At 37.3% G+C, this 23,714-nt stretch overlaps 1 protein-coding gene across 1 annotated transcript; it reads left to right on the top strand.

The window, feature by feature from the left end:
* The first annotated feature begins 9,668 nt into the window (after nt 1–9,668).
* On the top strand, nt 9,669–23,173 carry LOC131731670 (uncharacterized). Its single transcript, XM_059020919.1, has 7 exons — nt 9,669–9,781; nt 11,074–11,128; nt 13,813–13,964; nt 14,508–14,713; nt 16,627–16,960; nt 21,920–22,218; nt 23,076–23,173. The coding sequence occupies exons 3-7, from the start codon at nt 13,822–13,824 to the stop codon at nt 23,171–23,173; spliced, it is 1,080 nt and encodes a 359-aa protein (XP_058876902.1). The 5' UTR covers nt 9,669–9,781; nt 11,074–11,128; nt 13,813–13,821.
* Nucleotides 23,174–23,714: the final 541 nt, after the last annotated feature.

Below are 23,714 nucleotides of genomic sequence, written 5' to 3'. Positions count from 1 at the left end.
AATAAACTGAATAAAAATAGCCCTAATATTCTCCACAAGTTGATGAATGTCAGTTTTATTTTCCCTAAGGCATCTTAGGACACTAGCAAGTACAGTAGGTTATATATGTACAGTATTATTAGTGGTGTACTGAATATGTATTGACATACTGGTTTTAGATCAGTTAGCTGCCTAACTGTACTGTTACTGGTTATTAAAAATGGCATAATTACAATCTGGCATAACCTTTGGATTTGTCATCTAGAGCAGGGGTTCTCAAACTTTTTTTGCTGGGCCCCCCTTTGGAAATGTTTCAGGCTTTGATGACCTCCGCCCCCCCTACCCCGTTATCATATGAAATTTCTGTACATACTACATAGGAACGCTAAATGAAGCATGGACATGCAGTCATTACGTCTGCAGTCACTGGCGCCTGTGCCTTTCTAAAAGTGTGTGTAGGGTGTGGGGCAAGATCCACGGGTGAGGGGTTTGGTGGGTATCAATGGTTTTCAGAAAAAAATATACATGTATATATTTTTTTTAGCTAATATAAAATGCACTTTTATTTCCACCAAACATCTCAACTGTAAAATAAATAACCGGATTACAAAATGAAACCATGTCATAATATTATACCCACCTGGAAGTGTTTACATCAACAGCGAGCCTGTGTCACTTGTGTTTCTGCTTCAAAATGGTTGTTCTGTGCGAATTAAGATTTAATTTTTCCATCAGAAATGGAACGAAGCATTGAAAACTTGCATATATTATCGGTACTGTCTACTTGTAGACTCCTCTGATTTGTAAATAACGCCTGATTCTTTAAGTTCCACTTTCAAAGTCTCTTCTTCAGGAGTATGTAGAAACACGTGTTACTGAAAAATTTGCGTCTAACCTTTCACAGCCAGCAGGAAGTTCTGGGAGCTGGAAGTACAGTACTTGAAAACAGTTCGCCAAGGATTCTAGCAATAATAATAACATTTTCCAAGGATTGTGGCAAGTTGAGAAACTGTGTCACACACAAAAAAACCTGAACATTTCAAAAAGTTTTTTTGACCAGCGCTACCATTTTATACTCAACTATATACACAAACAAACAAACAAACAAACATCTGGACACTTAGTAAACACGACAGGAAGTCTGGCTTCATATTACACCATTTCCTGTTAAGGTATATGCACTGTAATGTAATGCTAAGGATATTAAGTAGGGCTTTTGCTTATTTTGATCTATTTTCAAATTTTTTATGCAAATAGGTTTTTTTTCGGGGCTTTTGCTTTGTATATACTGTATGAAATTGTTGTTTTCGGCTACTTTCCAAAATGTTTGGACGTTTTTTTTCTGTTACACTAGTAGTAACTTGACAGTACCATACCAGCCAAGTCTCCCAATTTCATCGGAAGACTCCTGGCGTTAGAGCTTGATCTCCTGCCTCCCGATCACTCCCAAGAAACTCCCAATTATTTAGATTGCAACTCTTAACATAAACTTTACTTTTATTTTTATTTTATTTAAAAGGGGTTATATATCGGGGTTTCCCAATCCTGGTCCTGGGGACCCACTGTGTCTACTGGTTTTCATTCCAACTGAGTTCTCAATTACTTAATAAGACCTTTTTTACTTGTTTTTAGCTCTTAAACAGTTGCAGAGTTCAAGTTAGCTATAATGTTTTCATCATTTATTGTATTTGTGTGTGGACGGATGAAAGCCGTCCAACATTATTGTTTATTGTTTGAGACTGGCGAAGTGTAACTGGTGGGGATGGGGTTAAATCTCCATCCTAATAAAGCCCGTGGGAATGTGGCTGGAGCCTTAATAAGGTAATTGTTTAATGGGTAATTAAGGCTCCAGCCACAGTACAAAAGACCCACTCCGGACTCTGACAAACGCTGCTTTGGTCAGTCAGTTAGCATCGGGACTAGTGAAAATAAATACCAGAGACCGTGGAGTTTTACAAAGCAACAAAATATGAAATTGATGTTTGGATCAGATGGCACGGAAGTATTCCATGAAAGCTGGCTCCCGACAGTGACCTGTTCAGGTTTTTTACAATGTATTGAACCTAGCAGCCATCAACTCCTGGGTACTTTACAAAGAATGCACAGGGCCGAATTTACCAAGGAGAGAATATATTTTACAGTTAGCACAGGAACTTTGCAAGAAGCATTTGGAACAGAGAGAAACCCACAGCTAAAGCTGGCAACCCCGCTCAGAGCCGTAAGAGACGCCAATGTCAGGTTGGCAAGTGCGATAAAAATAAAACTTCGAACAGCTGTGCCCTGTGCAGAAAGGTGGCGTGGAAAAGCGCATTATCTGTGTTGATTGTAAACAGCCTTAGAATCATGGTAAAAGAATACCATTTTGTCGCTGTGCGCGTCTGTAAAATGTTTTCTTCTAAGTTTATTTAGCTTTTGCTCATCTGATAATAAACTGATTGCTGTTGAAAAGTTAAAAATGTATTGCTATCGTTTCAGTTTTATAAATATGTCTGTTGTAAACTGATGTCTGTTCAGATGTTTATTTACTTACATTTTCTTGTTTTGATTTGTAAAATAAATGTTCATATGTGTGTGTGTGTGTGTGTGTGTGTGTATATATATATTGTAAGACAGCAGGGAGGGGGTTAAAGCCTCCATGCAGTAAAACAGGTGCGGAATGCACATTTGTTTAATTTAATTGTTTGGTTGTATTGTTTAATTGTTTTGCTTTATTGTTAATCAGTTTTTGTTAATTGTTTTAGTGTTTAATTATCCCCTGCACCTGGGTGGTAATTGTAAATTAGGACCAGGTGCAGGGTATATAAGGAGAGCAGTCAGTCTGCTCAAGGCTGGAGTGTGGGAAGCCTGCTTGTGAGGGTGTGCAAGTGTACAAAGAGAAAGGTATTGTGCATAAACCTGCATCTGTTTTTGTTTATTCTGTTTGGCAGGTAAACGGCTTAGCCGTCCTGCGAGTTAGTCAGGGACCTGCCTGTTTAGTTAGTGCTCAAAGAGAAGCTAGGTGTTTGTTTTGTTTATTTTGTTTTGTGATTTATTAAAAATTAGCGCGTCAGCACGAGAAAATCAATTTCTGTGTCCTGGGTTGATTTTTAAAGGGGCAACAAACCTGTGAGTGGTGCAAGTTTATCACAATATATAAATACAGTATATATAAATACACACATGCTTTGGTTTTTCAGATGTTTATGTAAAGTACTCAATAAAATAAAAAAAAAACTATTACATCTGACTGTTTCTCCGTTCGTTATTCTATTTACAATGTTTTGAATACAGCTGTCAGAAAAAGTGCTGCAGAGCTTCTAGGTTTGAGTATATCTCCGGTCCTTCTAGTGTTAATGACTGCATAAAACATATTGAGACAGCACTGCATTTTTTTGCAAAATCTCAGAACATTAGTCAGAAACTGACTTAATTTGCAATAAGTAAGCATAATCATTTCTCTGGAAGGCTGTGTGGTCCAGTGGTTAAAGAAAAGGGCTTGTAACCAGGAGGTCCCCGGTTAAAATCCCAGGTCATTCACTGACTCACTGTGTGACCCTGAGCAAGTCACTTAGCCTCCTTGTGCTCCATCTTTTGGGTAAGACGTAGTAAGTGACTCTGCAGCTGATGCATAGTTCACACACCCTAGTCTCTGTAAGTTGCCTTGGATAAAGGCATCAGCTAAATAAACAAATAATCTTAAAAGATAACACATGCAGAGGGCTTATTTACTGCATTTCTAGTGGAACAAAATGCCCTGTTAGCTGTTGCAGATCATTCAAACAAGCTTTTCAAGCGCATGTTTCCAGACTCAAAAATTGCACAAAAATTTGGGTGTGATTGAACAAAAATAAGCCACATTGTTAAAAATGCTGTTTCCCCATGCTCAATGGAGTACGTTTTGGAATGTATAAAATCGCAGCCTTTTGCATTGGCAGTAGATGCCAGTAGTGACGAATCGCAGAAAGAATTAGTTGAACTAGTGAGGTTTTTTGACCAAAAAAAGGCAAAGTGCAAGTATCCTTTCTTGATATGCTGGTGTGTAATACAGGCACTGCAGAAGCTACTTTCAAAACGATAAGGGAAACATTTTCGAGCAATAACATACCCTGGGAGAATCTGATAATGCATCAATTATGCTTGGTTGCCACAATTCGGTTTTCAACAGAATAAAAAAAGCAAAACCCTTAGGCATGGAAATTGGGCTGTGCCTGTCATATGGCACACATTTGTGCACAGGACGCTTGTCGGTGTCTGTTGAAAACGTAACAATAGCTGTTTTTCATTACTTTGATAAAAGCTGCAAGAGGAAGGAAGAGTTAAAGCAGTTTCAAGAATTCTGCAATGTTGAATCGTGGAAGATATTGAAAGCATGTAAGCACACGATGGTTACGTTCAGGAAGACACTGGACAGATTACTTTAACAGTGGCTAGCTTTGAAGTCTTACTTTAGTTCTCAAGACCAAAAGAATGACAGAGTGAGAATGTTGACCAACTCGTTCTCCTGCCCACAATCACATCTTTACTGCTTGTTTTTGCAGAGTGTAATTCCCATCTTTGATAAATTCAATCTTCTGATGCAATCTGAGGCACCAATGATACATGAACTTCACCCAGCAATTCTAAATCTAGAGTGGGATTTACTGGCAAGGTTTGTTGAACCTGAAATGGTAAGAGAAGCAAGCGATCTTGTAAACGTGCTGTATAAGTATTCTGAAAACCAGAAAACATACCAGGACACCCACGCTGGATTTTATGCCAAGCACATTTATGTACTCGGAGGAGCTGCAAGATAACATGGAATGTGACCAGTATCTATCACCATTTTACAGAGATGTGCGAAATTTTTACTGTAAAGCTGTCGGTTCTGTTTTCAAAAAGTTGCCAGTCAATGACGAAACGCTAAAACTGCTGACTGTCATGAAATCGTGATAAGCACTGCTTTGATGACCTTTCCCTCTTGGAAATGTTTCCATCCCTCAAAAAAGACAGACATAGTAAAGCTAGAAGATGAGTTCATCAGCTACCAGATTCTAGACACCAGTGCTTTCTATACAGTAGTTGCAGACACCATATGCAATAGGCACTAATTTGGAGAAACATTCCTAATCTAAACATATTTTATTAGCAACACCAGCTGTGCATGTCATCTGATCTCATAAATCCCCAAAACAGAGCAACCTTTCAAAATGAACCTGGATCTGTCATATTTTACATTCTTTCCTCTATATATATATATATATATATATATATATATATATATTAGGGCTGTCAAGCGATTAATCTCACAATTGAAAAAATGAATCTTAGTTAATCTCGGTTTTAATCGCATATTAAATTGATACAATTACTACATCTAATTTAAATTAGTTTTATTACTGATGCTATTATTATTATTATTATTATTATTTTATTATTATTATTATTATTATTATTATTATTATCCTTGACTGTAAATAAAATTGTTTAAAATGTATTTATTTAACCAGTAAATTTACCCATTGAGACCGTACTTGGGGCAATATTTTAGAAATTACAAATACAACCAACACAATAAAATGTGCGGTTCAAGCTTGATCAGCAGCATACAGAGATCAGAAACCAGAATAAATAGGATATCTATTATTAAATGTGATTGTGGACTGATTTTTAAAAAAAAATTTAAAATAAATTATAAATATGTAGCTACAGCAGTTTTGATTTTTTTGATTTGTGGGCTTGCAGCGATCCTAAATTTCTGTCGAAACTGGTGGGTTTAATTTGTTGTTGTATTGTTGTTGTCTGTAGCAGAAGAGCTGCTGGTCTATTTTGAGAAGTGAAGGCATGTTCAGCACGCAGCAGACGAGATGTACTGTCAGCATGATTTTCAAAAAGGGCAAATTAAAACTAGGTCACAAAATTATTTTTAAAGCCTGATTAATGTAACCACGTCACTTGATTACATTTTAAAAGCGTCAGCAAGTGAATACGCGACTCATTTAATCTAAACCCCTTGAAAGCCATATACTTACTGACCCAAATTAGTTTTTATAAATCCCTTTGCAACCTGGTTCTTATTTCGCCCCTTTTGTAAATCATGCTGTAAGTGTGATACTGGAACTCACTTTAACAGTAGAAAAGTAAACGTTTTTCTGTCCAATGAGCCGTCAGAACGTTTAAAATAAATAAATAAATAAATAAATAAATAAATAAACCTCCCACTCATTTTTAGTGCTTTGCTCCATTAAGCGGTTCAGTGACTAACTTTCTATTTAAACAATAACTGCACTCAGACACTCAATACAATGTTGGGATTGAAGTACGGTGTGCTGAAAGGCTCAAGACACAGCAATGCGATTAACGCGCGTTAAAATAATTAATCTCTAAAAACATTTACGCGTTAATCGCAGAAGTTAACTGCGATTAATTGACATCCCTATATATATATATATATATATATATATATATATATATATATATATATATATGTGCTCCGTCTTTCGGGTGAGACGTAATTGTAAGTGACTCTGCAGCTGATGCATAGTTCACACACCCTAGTCTCTGTAAGTCACCTGGGATAAAGGCGTCTGCTAAATAAACAAATAACATATATATATATATATATATATATATATATATATATATATATATAGTAGTCTCCGCGTATAGGAACACCGCCTAAGGGAACACCCTTGTGGTGAAACAGATTTTTCCCATTGGAAATGCTCCGCCTAAAGGAACAGGAACCTTTTTGGCATCGATAGGGATTCATTCACAACGGATACGGTACTGTTTTGTAACCTGATAACTCATCATCATCAAATTTAAATTAAAATGGTTTATTCAATGGGCTCACAAGTGGCACATCTGGTAAAGGCACTCTGAGTGGAGTGCAGGATGCGCCCTATAGCCTCGAGGTCGCCGGTTTGAGTCCAGGCTATTCTATTGCCGACCGTAGACAGGAGCCCCCAGGGCGTGGCGCACAATTGGCCGAGGGACGAGCACTGCCCGGGGGGTGGGGGAGAGGGCTTAGGTCGGCCAGGATGCCCTTGGCTCACCACGCACCAGCAACCCCTGTAGTCTGGCCGGGCTCCTGTGGGCTTGCCTGTAAGCTGCCCAGAGCTGCGTTGTCCTCTGACGCTGTAGCTCTGAGGTGGCTGCACGGTGAGTCTGCAGTGTGAAAAAAAGCGGTCGGCAGTCGGCACACGCTTCGGCAGCATCTCCCGAGTCAGTGTGGGGCTGGTAGCAGTGAGCTGAGCCTAAAAATATTTGGATATGCCAAATTGGGAGAAAATAATAAAATAATTGGTGATTACTAAAAAAAGGCATACTGATTGGTTTATTAAATCTTTCCAGAACCGCCATCATATCATTTCCACGAGTGGACCTCATCGCTACAAAATGGCATGTAAACATGTGGCGAAATGCGCTGCTGTTTCTCTTGCTACAAAAAGATGGAAATTCTTGAAAAAAACCTGAATCATACACAGGACACCGAGCAATTTGATGTTTCCCATTCTGGTGAGTTGCTTCACCATTCAGTTAAGTAATGTGCATGTCTTGTATATTGCTGCTGCATTTTTTAATGTGTGTAGTGGTGTTGTGTTAATTTAGTTTGGCAGTTAGATAGTTTATTAAAGTTAGTTTGTCTGTTACTTTATTATTATAGTTTATTAACATACACTTGCCTATTGCTTTTCTTTTATTCAGTTCATTTCATATGTTGATGCACGTGCATCATGACAAGTAATAGATATATATTTTTTTATTTATTGATTCATATTGAGTCTGGTGCTAACTCCGTCTTGGAGAACACTTCGGCTATAAGAACACTTTGCTTGCTTCCCGATCTTTAAAATGTTGTACACAGTGCCTTCATACATATTTTGATCATCCATTAAATCTGACGTAGCAACACTGCCCTCTATAGGAAAATGAATCATTTAATAGATATAAGGCACAGAACATAACACTACAGTAAAACAAAGTGAATCAATCAAATACTTGAAATAAACAAAACAAATAAAAAAAAAGATAAAGCTCAAATGTTCTGTCAATTGGATTTCAAGTGTTGTGTGTTAACAAAATCCCTAAAACTCATAAACCAGCTCTATTACAGGCCTCTTTTCACAGGATTTGTATTGTACTTAATACAGGGGATAATAAATGACCTTTGAGAGCAGGTCCCCCTATTAATCTCGCAGTTAATTTGGGCTGATCTGCTGTCACAGTGCGATGGTCACTGAAATTGTCAATGAGGCATTTTTCTTGTCTCAGCATTGTAATGTAATGGCAACTGCTTCCTGGCAGCAACAACACTGGTTTTACTGAAACTAAACAAACAGAAAACAGCTTTTACAATGCCATAAAAGTGTTAAATTACTATATTATACCTTTCCCACAGTTGCTTGACCTTCTAATGTTTAATTATTTAAATGTACAAAGCATGTGTAGAACCTGGAAAATTGGCAGCCACATTGGTAATTTTATATTATGCACCATGGGTGACTTGCATATTAAGGAAGGAAAATGTTTTTCTAGTTCTGTATCTGGGAACACCTTGATGCGTACATACAGTGGACCCATACAGTGCATAATGTTTAACTCTATTTAAGGGACTAAGCTGGAAAAGAAGGAATCCATGTTAAACAGCAAAAAGTCTGTGAAAATCAGTGTTTGTTTTTTTGTTACTGTTGCACTGCTTATACTACAAAGCTGATGTTTGTTTTTGTGTTACTGTTGCACTGCTTATACTACAAAGCTGATGTTTGTTTTAGTGTTACAGTTGCGCTGCTTATACTACAAAGCTGATGTTTTTTTTTTTTTTTACTTTCCACAATAAAGCTTGCATGCAATAAAAGGACAATACAGTGATATGTACTGTATATATAAGAACATTACTGACATTTCTATAGAGAATTGTGGTGCAGAGAAATGTCGATGAACAAGAAGGAAATACATATAAAACATCACTACCAAAACGACTAAACTAGACTAGACTACAGAGCATCAGTTTACAGTAGCTGTTCATGCTATCGAAAAATTAAGGTTTTTTCAAACTGTGAGTTTTTGTCAAAAAATGCAACAAAATGCAAGAAGCAGACGTATTCCATATGCAGGATGAAGGACTACTTTTTTCTACACTGAAGGCATATTTTTGGTAGAATTATATCTTTTCACTGATGCATCTAACTGACAGTTTAGGGGTCTGTAAGGATTGCCCATTAGAGATAACTGACCTCCCCCTTGACACCATTCTATAGATCCATGTGAATTCTAACTGATGGTGGCTGCAGCTGTATGGGGCGACACATATTCGGCTTCATTGTGCTAGTGAATCCACTGTTGCTATAAAAAAGTGTGCTCCATCCTGCCTTAGTGAGTGCTAAATAAGTGTATTATTTATTATCTTGGGATAACTACACTACTGAGTTATCAGAATAGTTGTGCAACACAGATTTTCTGAAAATGTTCAAATAATGTACACCACCAGAAGTGTTGCCTTATCCAAGGATGGTTTTCAAATAAGTATAGAATACTATACTATGGAATAATAGTAAGGAATACTAGTTTTATGTAAATGTTTATAATTCAAACTTGGAGTAAAGGCTAAGACCATCAAAATCATAATTTTCCACATCACTAGTTGAAATACATATTTGATGCACCAATATGACTGTTTTAGTTTTATTTTGTATTTACAATAGTGTATTTTTTCTTGCAGATTGTGGAAATGTGTCTTTTGGGATTCTGGTATGGAAAGTGAAAGAAGCTCCTGCCCTTGTTTATCTTGGCATGTGCTCAAGAGTATCTTTGAAATCTTTTTTTTTTTTTTTCTTTTCTTCGGGTAGGTACAGTTTAGTTTCCCCATCCATTCTAAAGCTATTGGTTATAAAAGAGCTGTATTCTGTGTTACAATGAGCACATTCAACCTTTTAATTAGAAAAACCATATTTCTAACCACTATGGGGTATGGTCCAGGCATTTTATGATGCTCCCTTCCTGATTATAAAAGAAAAAGCAAGTGCAGAAAAAAACGGCATGCCCCTGGGATCTTTCTAAATTCAGCTACACATAGAAAAATAAAGTGTGCTTTCTTAAGTTTTAGAAGACTACTCCAAGCCAGTGGTGTAAGGGCTTGGACCAGGGTCTGTTTTTTTCCCTAGACCCTGTCTGTCACAGTTATAATCTGAACAAAACACCCACACATACTGTATATGCTTTTTTATTAATGGTCTTAAATCCTTGTGCTTTTTTTTAACCTAATTTTTCATTTTTTTGCTAACTCATACTTCTGTGTCAACTGTGAGTTAGAACTGTAAACATATTTTTCGTTGCTGCTATACTGTAGCTAGTTAGCATGGTAAATAAGTATATAAGCAGAAACAGCAATAGAGAATGATAGAGAACACATATATAATAGGATATTAATCAGGTAAGTATTAAATATTATGAAAATGTAGATTACAAGAATCATTTTATATTAACATTGTGAAAATGAAACTTTTCATAGTCTACCTTTTCCTTCGAGAAGGCATTGCGGATGCATTATCCCGCATAGCAATTGGTTTGTTGTCCTGAATTACATTCTCCGTATTTCATTCCATCATAGCTGTTGTTGACCAAAAGTACCATGGCTAATATTCCTAATGTTTGCACCATAAACACACATGTCACTGCTTCGGGCACCTTCCAGGACCCAGATGTGACAAATGTGCCTTGCTGATGGCCGATTCAGTATGTCTTCTATCACTGACTTGCTGCAAGATCATTTCACATTTCCACATCTGCTCTATACCACTTGCAATGTTTTTGTGTATTGGCCCTAATTTGTGCAAACAATATCATTACAGTGGTACATGTAATTGATCAAAATATGGCATGTAGTTCCAGGCAGTGTTTACATAATAAAAACTTGAATATTGTGAAGCCATCTGATGAGAAATAAGATCTAAGATACATTACTTACTGTTGCATACAGAATAATGAGGTAATGTTAGAAATTGGTGTATTTTATTACAATAAATAAATAAATACATAAACAGAAGATTTAAAGTTTCAAGTAAAAAAAAATCTGTAGTGGTAATACTGTACTTTACACCATTTATCCAAAAGCCTTTTGTGGTCTTTTTCTGGCAGGGTTGATCATCTGTAACCAGGGGCACCTCAGGATTAGACAGCTGTTAATGAAAAGGTACATTTACTGATTTGCTTTAATTACCAAACAGCCACAGGGTTTATGGAAGGACATCATGAAAACTGAGAGCAGAACCCTGAACCACCAGAGGCAAAACACAACTAACATGTTTCCCTACATTACACAATGGGGACTTGGCACAGCACTCAGGAGGCTGTGTAACAGATGTTATCAGTGTCATCCTCATTCAACATCCAGTAACCTATTCTTCACCTGCTTTCACTACAATTGTTCCAGCCGATTGGATGGCGACAGGGTTCATGCAAATTGTGAACACCAATCCTATCCTCTCATATGTGCTATAGTGTTGTCACCCAAAACAAAGCACAAATGAAAATTAAACAAAATATCGTAGCACGGAACTGTCATGAGTCCCATTCAATTACCAGTAAAATGGCGCGACTATTATTATTATTATTATTTATTTATTTCTTAGCAGACGCCCTTAGCCAGGGAGACTTACAATCGAAAGCAAATACATTTCAATTATCAGAGTACAAGTAATAATGCAATTAAGAGCAAGATAAATACAGCATGTTAGTGATGACAAATTAGTTAAAGAACAGGACTTGGTTCTAGATACTCCAATTATCCCATATCCCGTCTAAGGGTAACCCACTCTAATGCAATAAATGTATTTCTTTTCAAAAGGGCAATTGCCAAGATTTTTTCAAAAGAAATTACAATGTGAGCAGATGTAAAACCTCAGCAATGATGTGTAGCGTTTTACAGTAATCAGGTTTATTACATTATGGGCGTGCCTTTCAAACGCAAACATGGCAGAGATAGTATCCAAGGGCATAAAAAAGTATCAGTGATTAAATGCTGCCCAACTCATAATTTATGATATGTAAGTCACATTGCCAATCTATGTTAATGCTAATAACAGAAATGACCAAATATTAACAGTTTGGACACCAAGGTACAATATGTACCGCTTTTTATAAAACCAGTAACAAACTACTAAAAGGGAGTAATGCCTTCATCATTATGTTTTTTGACATTAATATATTTTTTTCTTTCACAACAAAACAAGGCTAATTACACTTTGGTATAAAACCTTGATATATCTGGGCAAAAGTTTTGTTTTTTTTTTTTTCATAAGAATTTGTGTCATATGTATGACATATGAAGACTGAAAAGTTTTTTTTTTTTTAATAAGCAAGAATCCTCCATACTTAGAGCATAGAGACAATGAAATTCAGTACCAAATAAGTCTGACCTCTATTCTATTATTTTCTTATTCTGCAGATTGCTATGTAAAATGTCTTTATTGATAATTTATGCAGCACTTCAGACTTCAGTAGAAGTTAATATGAAATGTTAGACCTCACAGACATGAAGTAAATTGGTCTTGCTTTGTACTTCTGCGGATAACTTATTGTGATGTTTATGCACTCTTCACATCAGAGAGACGAGTCTGTCTTTTTGACAGGCACTAAGTCTTCCTCTGGGAAATAATTCCCCAGATTTAAGAATTATTACCAAGTGATTGCTTTTATCCAGTTCTATTTTAAGCACGGGTTATTATGACAAGTGAAGAACCTTTCAGATTATTGAAATCACAGCCCAATCTCTCTGCCTGTTTACTAAAAGACAACTTCTTGAACTAATCCCATTTGACACGAACCTGTATTTTTCAGCAGCTATGGCCAACTATTTTGCATCACCTAGAAATTTAGGATTGAGACAATAATAATAATAATAATAATAATAATAATAATAATAATAATAATAATAATAATAATAATAAACAAAAACTATATGAACATAATTTAAACAAATGTGACTTCACCATTCCTGAAATATCACATTTGTTGCCTGTAAGTGTGAGAACCATCAGGAGGAGAATGACACACTATGGACTGTCTGTTAAGGAAACCTACAGTGACATATCTGATGAAGATCTTTGACATCTGGTCACTGACTTCATTACATAATATCCTGATTCGGGTTACAAGAAGGTGAATGGCTTTCTAAAGAGTGTGGGAGTCAGGTAAGATATTTCTTTTAATTATGCTTATAAAAACCTAATTTATCCATGACGCAACATTGACGTTTAAATCTTCTTTACAGTGGACACCTGACAAACAATACTCAAGTCACATAGTAACCTACTGTAAGTACAGTATATGTAGCACATAATTTTTTCTAAACACATTTTTACTACAATTAGCACACATTATGCAGGCCCAAAAGGACATATGTTTTTACAAATCTGATTGTTTTCCATTAGGTATGTGTACGTAGACATAAAGATATTTTCCCACACTTCTGTAATCTGCTTTCATATTTCTTCATGCTTTATTTTATGTATGTATTTACTCTGTACTTTTTAATGTTCACTGTTGTCTGTGGCTAAATTTATTACAGTGAAGTTGTTACATTGTAATGTTTTATAGTAGATTGTATTTTGCTGCTTGATAAACCTTGGAAAAAGGTGTCTGCTAAATGTCTGCAACAACAACAATAATCTTAATAATAATCATAATAATAATCATAATAATAATCCTAAATTACACTTAAAATGTGTTCAATGGAACATTGGGTCTGTACTGTCAAAAACATACTTTCCAAGTATGGAAATATTTAATAGAAGTAAAATAGCATGGTTTGACGCACTGCGGGATGAGGCCTCCACCAACACTATACTGTTTATTTATTGATGTATTTTTTAATAGGGTACAGCAATGCAGAATGAGAGAAACTATGAGGACTGTCGATCCAATTGGGACACCTTTGCGAGGACTTGGCATGAACGTTGTCCAACGAAAAGCCTACAGTGTTGCTTCTCCTTTGTCACTCTGACATATGGGAATCATAAGTTAATTCAGTAAGTACACAAATACAAACCATACTTTAAATTTGAACACAAAGTACCAATACATTAAAAATGTATTTACAAGCATAAGGCAATGTATATTACTAATAGTGTGTAGTAAATCACAGCATCACCTTGTATTTCAATGAAGTTCAACATTGCATTCACTGTAGAACAAGATATTACTATTAGTAAAATGTATTGTGATAGTTTGTGTTAAATGATAATAATAATAATATCTTCCAGTGTTTTGGATGAGATGTTAAACTGATGCCCTGACTCTCTGTGGCCATTAAAGATCCCATGGCACAGTTAGAAAAGAGTAGTATTCTTCCACTCCCTTCATCCAATTGTACCGATTTCCTAATAATTGTAAATGTGGATAAAAGCGTGATAAGAAGTGTATAATAATAATAATAATAATAATAATAATAATAATAATAATAATAATAATAGCACATTTTAAAAACAGGAAACACAGGCAAAGTAGGAACTACTGTACAAAGAAGCAAATATCTTGTTCTGTGTTAACATTGTATCTTATTTTGCCTATAGATGGATAGTCATTCATGGCGGCATTGATGGCTACAGTAGAAAAATAGTGTACCTGAAAGCCAGCAACAACAGAGCTTCAACAGTTTTTGAAAGTTTTGTTAGAGCTGTACATCAGTTTGGCTTACCATCACGAGTCCGAAGTGACAAAGGCCTTGAAAACATTGAAGTGGCTCGATTTATGTTGGAGCATCCTCGTCATGGACCAGGTGCTTTTCCCTCATAAGTTTAATTTTATTTTGTTGGGTAAATCATTACAGAACAGTAACGGAAAAATAAAGTGCATTGATTCAGTTAAATTAATTGAATTTACATATGGTTTAGTGTCTTGTATTTAATAATACAATAGTACTTCATAATTAAAATAAATGACAAAATAATTGTATACTCAGGCAGAATTTAGAATCCTACATATGTAAATATATACAGTGCCTTGCGAAAGTATTCGGCCCCCTTGAACTTTGCGACCTTTTGCCACATTTCAGGCTTCAAACATAAAGATATGAAACTGTAATTTTTTGTGAAGAATCAACAACAAGTGGGACACAATCATGAAGTGGAACGAAATTTATTGGATATTTCAAACTTTTTTAACAAATAAAAAACTGAAAAATTGGGCGTGCAAAATTATTCAGCCCCCTTAAGTTAATACTTTGTAGCGCCACCTTTTGCTGCGATTACAGATGTAAGTCGCTTGGGGTATGTCTCTATCAGTTTTGCACATCGAGAGACTGAAATTTTTGCCCATTCCTCCTTGCAAAACAGCTCGAGCTCAGTGAGGTTGGATGGAGAGCATTTGTGAACAGCAGTTTTCAGTTCTTTCCACAGATTCTCGATTGGATTCAGGTCTGGACTTTGACTTGGCCATTCTAACACCTGGATATGTTTATTTGTGAACCATTCCATTGTAGATTTTGCTTTATGTTTTGGATCATTGTCTTGTTGGAAGACAAATCTCCGTCCCAGTCTCAGGTCTTTTGCAGACTCCATCAGGTTTTCTTCCAGAATGGTCCTGTATTTGGCTCCATCCATCTTCCCATCAATTTTAACCATCTTCCCTGTCCCTGCTGAAGAAAAGCAGGCCCAAACCATGATGCTGCCACCACCATGTTTGACAGTGGGGATGGTGTGTTCAGGGTGATGAGCTGTGTTGCTTTTACGCCAAACATAACGTTTTGCATTGTTGCCAAAAAGTTCGATTTTGGTTTCATCTGACCAGAGCACCTTCTTCCACATGTTTGGTGTGTCTCCCAGGTGGCTTGTGGCAAACTGTAAACGACACTTTTTATGGATATCTTTAAGAAATGGCTTTCTTCTTGCCACTCTTCCATAAAGGCCAGATTTGTGCAGTATACGACTGATTGTTGTCCTATGGACAGAGTCTCCCACCTCAGCTGTAGATCTCTGCAGTTCATCCAGAGTGATCATGGGCCTCTTGGCTGCATCTCTGATCAGTCTTCTCCTTGTATGAGCTAAAAGTTTAGAGGGACGGCCAGGTCTTGGTAGATTTGCAGTGGTCTGATACTCCTTCCATTTCAATATTATCGCTTGCACAGTGCTCCTTGGGATGTTTAAAGCTTGGGAAATCTTTTTGTATCCAAATCCGGCTTTAAGCTTCTCCACAACAGTATCTCGGACCTGCCTGGTGTGTTCCTTGTTCTTCATGATGCTCTCTGCGCTTTAAACGGACCTCTGAGACTATCACAGTGCAGGTGCATTTATACGGAGACTTGATTACACACAGGTGGATTCTATTTATCATCATTAGTCATTTAGGTCAACATTGGATCATTCAGAGATCCTCACTGAACTTCTGGAGAGAGTTTGCTGCACTGAAAGTAAAGGGGCTGAATAATTTTGCACGCCCAATTTTTCAGTTTTTTATTTGTTAAAAAAGTTTGAAATATCCAATAAATTTCGTTCCACTTCATGATTGTGTCCCACTTGTTGTTGATTCTTCACAAAAAATTACAGTTTCATATCTTTATGTTTGAAGCCTGAAATGTGGCAAAAGGTCGCAAAGTTCAAGGGGGCCGAATACTTTCGCAAGGCACTGTATATATATTTTTTGCCAACGTTAAAACACACATTTTAAACTGTTTTTATTTCTAATTTTTTGTAGACAGAGGAAGCCATATCACACGTCGAAGTGTGCACAACCAGTGCATTGAGAGGCTATGGCGCGATGTGTGGTACACAGTTACTAGCAATTATTATGTTGCCTTACAGTATTTGCAGGCAATACAGGCACTTGACCCAGATGATGAAATTCACATGATTTGTTCTCAACACGTGATAATTCCAAGACTGAACATGCACCTTGATATGTTTTGCCGGGGGTGGGACCGACATCCTCTATACTCAGAGCACATGAAATCCACACAACAGCTATGGATTCAGGGGCTACTGTCAAACTACAGCAGCAAAAATCCCATTTCCTCTGAAACTCTGATATGGTACTTTCTTTTCTTCAGTGATACAAATAAAGGTTACATTATATGTCTAATTTACATTTTAAATTGATTGTCTCCCTGTTTTACCCATATGGATTTTGATAACTACAGAATTGATTGGGAAAGACCTGGAGCTTGCCGTGAATCAGAGAGCACAGTTGAAGTACCAGAGTCCCCAGTTTCACTGCAGGACATGCTGGTTCCTCTCCTTCAAGTCAACATTGACCGTTTGAGGACAAGCAGCTGTTTTGGACTTGATCTTTATTTAGAAGCATTATGTGTAGCAAACAACAGAAATGCCTAAATGTAGGTTTTAAGACCTTTACGTACCACAACTGCTCCTTTTCATTGTCAATATCCTGAAAAAGCTGAATGTTTCAAACATGCATTATACAGTGCATTCAGGTTTTAGCAAGGGTTCTCCTCTGATCACATCTGCAAGTGTTAACATGAATATAACAATAGTTTTATAATAAAAATAATAATTTTTCCCCTTTTTTTTTTTAAAACCCAGTTTGTAAAGGCCAATTTCTAGTCAACTTGGAGGATCACACAACTTCCCCCACAACCCCAGGAGAGAAAGCAGTATTTTCCACTCTGCCGGTCTGGAGCCCGCATCCCGCAGCCCGCAGCTTTCATTTCGTTCGGAGGAGTTGATATACAGCTAAGGGAATGCTGATGCCACAAACCTGCAGGCTCCTGAGAGGCCAAAGAAATCCCGGCTGACCCCTCCCAACCCTGGTGGAACTTAACCAATTGTGAGCTGCACTCTGGGGAAATCCAGGCCAAATCTGGCAATGGTGTAGGCAAGAATGGAGACAAGTCTCTCACTGGCCTATCTTGGTGCACCTTGCACTCCAGGCAGAGTGCCTTTACCCACTACGCCTTTTATTTAAAGGCTTGCAACATTTCAGCACTGAATAAATGTTAATATTGACTAAGATTGAACTATTACATTGTAATGTTTTTATAGTAAAATGAACTGTAGTGCTTGATAAATCGCTTAAGTCGCTGTGGATAAAAGGCATCTGCTAAATGTCTGCAACTACAGGTAAGAATTCTTAACCAAAGGTGACTCACTTGTTAAATTTAAGTGTACAAAGAATTATAGATAACAAAAATGGCAAACTTACAAATTCTAGTAGCACTTGGGCATGCATAACATTGTTCTTAGGATCGAACGTACTTGTGCCCTTTCACTACAGGTAAGGTAAGCAAAGGAATGTTTTATGTCCATCCAAAGCCTGGGGAATTTTTAATTCCAAAGGCCATGTCATCCCTGAAGGACTCGTATGAATGCCTGCATGGTACCCTTAATATGTTGGAACATGTGTTTGCAAGCGGAAACCGTGAACCATCATGCAACAATTCAACGGTTGGAGCAGGGTTGAAGCCCAATGCTGGTACACTGTCACTTCCTGTGGCAAAGACAAGGATGTCCTCCTGGGTAACTCCACAAATCCCCACGATAAAAAAAAAAAAAACACATAAAATAGAGAAATCATTTTTGTAACTGCTATTGAGGTTTTTTCACATTATGTCACTGCTGTTGGGTCTCCATTTTGAAGGGCAGAAAGCACTGTATGTCAATGGCAGAATAATGTTATTAATATATTTAAAAATATTAAGCTAAAAGACTTGTCACAGATTATTTCGAAATATGTATACACAAACTGGTTTACGCTCTACAGATTTAACTGATGCTTCATATTTTTTTTAATCCTTATATAAAGTTATTATAATATCCGTTTTATGAGCAAGTCCAATTAACTACATATAAACGTTTATATAGAAGTACTGTAACTAACTGCATGGAACTTCATATTAGTTTTGTATTTTTAAACAAAGTACTGAAAATGTAACATTGGCCTGAAAATGTTTTTTTTTTTTTTTTTAAATTTAGTCGTCGCCAATTATTTTTACCCCGGTTTTCACCCCAATTTAGTAGCATGCCCAATTATTATCTGTATCCCCGGCTCACCGCTCGCAACCCCCCCGCCGACTCAGGAAACGGAGGCTGAAACACGCGTCCTCCGAAACGTGCTCCTTCCAAGCCGTCATTTTTCGCACTGCAGATCCACAGCAATGCTACTAGACCTATAGTGCCGAAGGACAACACAGATCTGGCGGCTCCGCTGCAGAGCCACAGGCGCCCTATCGGCCACAGGGGTCGCTGATGCGCGGTGAGCCGTGGATTCCCCTGCCGACCTAAGCCCTCCCTACCCGGGCAGCGCTCAGCCAATTGTGCGCCGCCCCCTAGGAACACTCGGTCACGGTCAGCTGTGACATAGCCTGGATTCGAACCAGCGATCTCCAGGCTATAGGGCACATCCTGCGAGGAGCGCCTTTACTGGATGCGCCACTCGGGAGCCCCCCCGGCCTGAAAATGTAACATTGGCGTAAGGGCAGCAGTGTGGAGTAGTGGTTAGGGCTCTGGACTCTTGACCGGAGGGTTGTGGGTTCAATCCCCAGTGGGGGACACTGCTGTTGTACCCTTGAGCAAGGTACTTTACCTAGATTGCTCCAGTAAAAACCCTACTGTATAAATGGGTAATTGTATGTAAAAATAATGTGATATCTGTATAATGTGAAATAATGTATAATGTGACATCTTGTAACAATTGTAAGTCGCCCTGGATAAGGGCGTCTGCTCAGAAATAAATAATAATAATAATAATAATAAATAATTAATTTTTCTATATGTCAGGCAATCAATAATAATAATAATAATAATAATAAAACACAAGCATTTTATTCATTATACAGTTGTTTGTTGACATACACCTGCTAAGAGTGACATTTCCCAACCCGTTCACGATTGTTGTAAATTGCATATAAGCAACAACTTCTTAAATGTATACTACTATATTGAGATGCTAGTTCTATGTGATACACAACATCTTATTGAAATTGCATTAAAAATAAAACTTACTCTACATCCAAGAGATAATCCATCCAATGACATACTGCTTCATTTTCTCTCTCAAACTTGTTACTCCCACAGTCAGATCGCTGCTCTTTGAATAACTCCTCAAGCACATCAGCAGTCAGCTTCTCTGTCGATTGACAGAAAATAGGTTTAAAGGTTTCAGGGTGGGCCTTCACAGAATCCATTACACTGAGAGAACAGAGTGCTTCTTGCAACATGTGCAAAATATTTGAATAATGAATGTACTGAATTAGGGATACAGCAGATACTTAAAAAAAAGATTTACATAACCCAATGTAATGTTTGTTTTCATAGCATATTAAATATTCTCTTCAATAATAACTTAGATTTTTTTTTAAATATATAAAACAAACCACAGGCTTTCTTCAATACATTAATTATTTAATTAAGTAGCCCAGAGGGGGGTAGCGGGAATGTGATACTGTATGAATTAGTATAAATATGCAGCTTGGTGCTAGTCACAACATATAATAAGTGATATTTCTTCAGAAGAATATAGGGACAAAGTAGATTCAGCTTGGTTTGGTTTTCAATTGAATACATATCTGCATGCTACATAATAACATAGAACCCTTTTATTAAACTTAACTAAGAACATATTTAATATTCTAAAGAAAATGAATATAAATCTAGGCTGTGGATTTAAAAGGCTGAGTCTGCGCTTTGCCTGGCTGAGTTTAGGAATGGAATGAGTCGACTAACTTTTTTGTAACTATGGAGCATCAACTTTAGGTGTGTACTGTTCTTTGTAATATTAGATTTTTTGTAAAAAGCATACCTTTCAAACGGTGTTCTTGTTCGCTGAAGTACATACCAGTTGATCATGTCTTGCCCCAAAGCATTTTTATTTTAAAATGTGATGTTTTTCAGACAACCAGCCTACTTGTTTTAAATACATGCAAACATCCACTAAAAAAAGGAATGAAACTGAAGAAGCCAAATAATGAGATGCATTCTGAGAAGCTAGGCAAGAATGAGAGTCTACACATGATTTCATGAAAACCTTTTTTCAAGTTTAAGCAATTCTTCAAATAATGTACTTTGAAACATTAAGTGTTTTGTTTAAAAAAGGCCATAGGGGTGCTCCTTGACCAGCCAACAGCTTAAACACAAATATTTTGGGGCGCAGATGCAAATTTCATACAGACGCAAACAACAAAAACATACATTGAACTTAACTATCAATCAAAAGTCAATTACTGCATTTCATTTCCAGTGTATTATATTCCCAGATACATACAGTTTAAAAATAAAAGCCTATAAAAACAGTTTTTATCAGCTAAGTACATCTCGGAAGCTAAGCTGTATGGAAATGAAATGCAGCAATTGACTGATTCATGAATAGGAAAGTGCAATGTGTCTTTTTGTTGTTTAAAAACAAGGCTTAAAAAACAAACAAAAAAAACCCTTGTACTTTCCTTCACTATCCAATTGTCTACATATGCTACACTTTCCTACCTCTGACGGCTGACATTTTATATCAGGTTCTGTTATATCCTCAGTTACAGCATACATGTTGTCTGTACCTAACGCTACAGGGGTGAAGACATGTGGAGATGGTCCTCCATGTACTATGCTCAAACTGTCCTGCATAGAAATAGCTGTTGTCTTTCAAAGCTACCAGAAAGAAAAATGGAAATATTACTTATGAAGCAAATGTATTTTGAAGGATTGCATGTTATAGTTGACTATGGAGTAACGTAATGCCCATGATTTCGATGGAAAGGGTAGTTAATAACAGCATTTTCATATAATTGCATTTGTTATGTATAGTATATTTGTTTCTGTCATGCAAACAACATTCTACCAAAGCAGCTTCTGAAAAACACTTCTCAAAGTAAATTTTCTGAAATAGTGCCAGTTAATTACATTTGCTTTGCATCATGCGCAGCTCCAGAGAAACAATTGTATCTAATGTCATCACACATCCTTCTGTTTTCTTTTCAAGAATAAATACTGTGAACATTTGGCACACCATATCTACTACAGGATTTTTATAATTTATTTTTCAGCACATTCAATTTAATTGATTTATACACTTACGCTCTGCATGGCATGAGAGAGTACGTTGATTTTCTGGGCCATCAAACAAGCACTGGTCGGAAAAACTCCCTCATTGGCCCTCCCAAATCCACTGCTCCTTCCAAAACACCAGCATCATCTGTGAATTTCACATCCACTCTTCTGTTGGTTGAAAAGTTTGGCCTCTGCATGGCTCTTACAGCTCTTGAAGCGAATGACTTCTTGCTCATTGATTCCAACTCTCAGAGAATGTGGGATATCTACCACACTTGGTATCTTCCAAGAGAGGGTGAGTATTAAAATTGCTAAATTTTTGCATGTGGATGGTCAATTGGAGCTAGGGAGGTTTGCATGTTGTTAAACAAACCACTGAAAGAACTGGGTGAACACGTCCCAGTACCAGTCTGTACCAGTCTGTGATCCTGAGCCAGCAGTGGCTGTGCTTTCTGACTCTCTCCTCAATATCCTTGCAGCTTCTTGAAGAAGTCAAGCAGCCTCAACATTGGCACTCTCAGCACTACAAAAGGAACATAACTGAAATCATATAGCCACATAAATTAAAATAAAATTAAGTAATTTAACAGATGCTTTTATACAAAGCTATTTACAGATGGCCAACGCAATACCCCACCCAGGAATTGAACCCACAACCTTTTGGGTATAAGTATAGAATCCTAACCACTACTCTACACTGCCACGCTGATAAAATGTTCATATAAAAACTTTGCAGCACTTGTTTGACATCCTCTCAAGAATTAGAACTGCCCTGCTTACAGCCCTGTGCTACTCCAAGTATTGATCAGCTTTAAAATAAATAAAAAATTAACTCTAAATACCAGCTGGTTTGTTGGATCCTGTACATCTAGCAAGTAATTCATGATCATGATTATGCACATGGCATTCTGTGGCGGTAGCCCTCCAGAGTCGCCCCCACGTGGTTGAGGATGGCTGCCTTCAGCGTGGGGTAATCGACCATCGCCGTGGGATCCAAGGTTCTGGCAGCCGCTTGCGTCTCCCCCGTCAATTGTGGCAGGAGATAGCCAGCCCACTGAGCCTAAGGCCACCCAGCAGAGGTCACCATAGCATCGAACACTTCCAAATAGGCTTCGGGCCGATCTTCTGCTGTCATCTTTGTTGGCCCCTCAGGGTCTGGCACCTCCCTGCACGGCCGCCGTCAGGGTTTGGAGCAGGAGGTCCATCATAGCCGCAGACTGTACGGCATCCATGTTCTGCAGTGCCAGTGAATCCCACTACTGACACCATGTGTGGGAGGGTGTGGGAATTCACTGGACACAAGACAGAACTTTAGTTGAAAACGGCGCTTGACGCACTGATTTATTTCTGCCACAAGGTGGCACTGTAGCACTGTTTCCAGAGCACAACCCAATACCAGCAATGGTAAAAGGTTGGCCGTTCAATCGTGGTGCACACACAGGTGCGCAAAATAATATATTAACGGCACAATACATATTTATGAATGAAACTAATAATATGTTAATGAGAAAATTGGTTTCTAAGGGCGTGTTATTTTAACGTCACAATGAGTGATGTTTTTTGATGGTAAATGGCGTTTATGCATCACCCGATGAAATACTGTCATGTTAAACATTATTACTGGCACGGTAAAGGAGACGGTTCATTTTATGCATATGGAACAATGTCTTTAAAAGGTGGGCAAAAAAGACAAAATATTCCTCAATATTCTATCTACAGTTTAGTTGTTTTTCAGGTAAGCACTTACATACTTTCGGCTAAATACCTAAACATGTTGCTGTATAATGCATA

This window comes from Acipenser ruthenus, chromosome 3, assembly GCF_902713425.1.
Source record: "Acipenser ruthenus chromosome 3, fAciRut3.2 maternal haplotype, whole genome shotgun sequence".
NCBI lineage: Eukaryota > Metazoa > Chordata > Actinopteri > Acipenseriformes > Acipenseridae > Acipenser > Acipenser ruthenus.
Note: the sequence above shows the minus strand (reverse complement) of the source record. Positions and strands in the feature narration are given on the sequence as shown.

Bases quoted from the DNA above. Each gene is read 5' to 3' on its own strand.
- LOC131731670 (XM_059020919.1), top strand. From the start codon at position 13,822: ATGCAGAATGAGAGAAACTATGAGGACTGTCGATCCAATTGGGACACC. The intron at 16,961-21,919 runs GTACTTTCTTTT...TTTATTTTTCAG, and splicing joins TCCTCTGAAACTCTGATATG to CACATTCAATTTAATTGATT. The intron at 22,219-23,075 runs GTGAGTATTAAA...TTGGCCCCTCAG, and splicing joins TTGGTATCTTCCAAGAGAGG to GGTCTGGCACCTCCCTGCAC.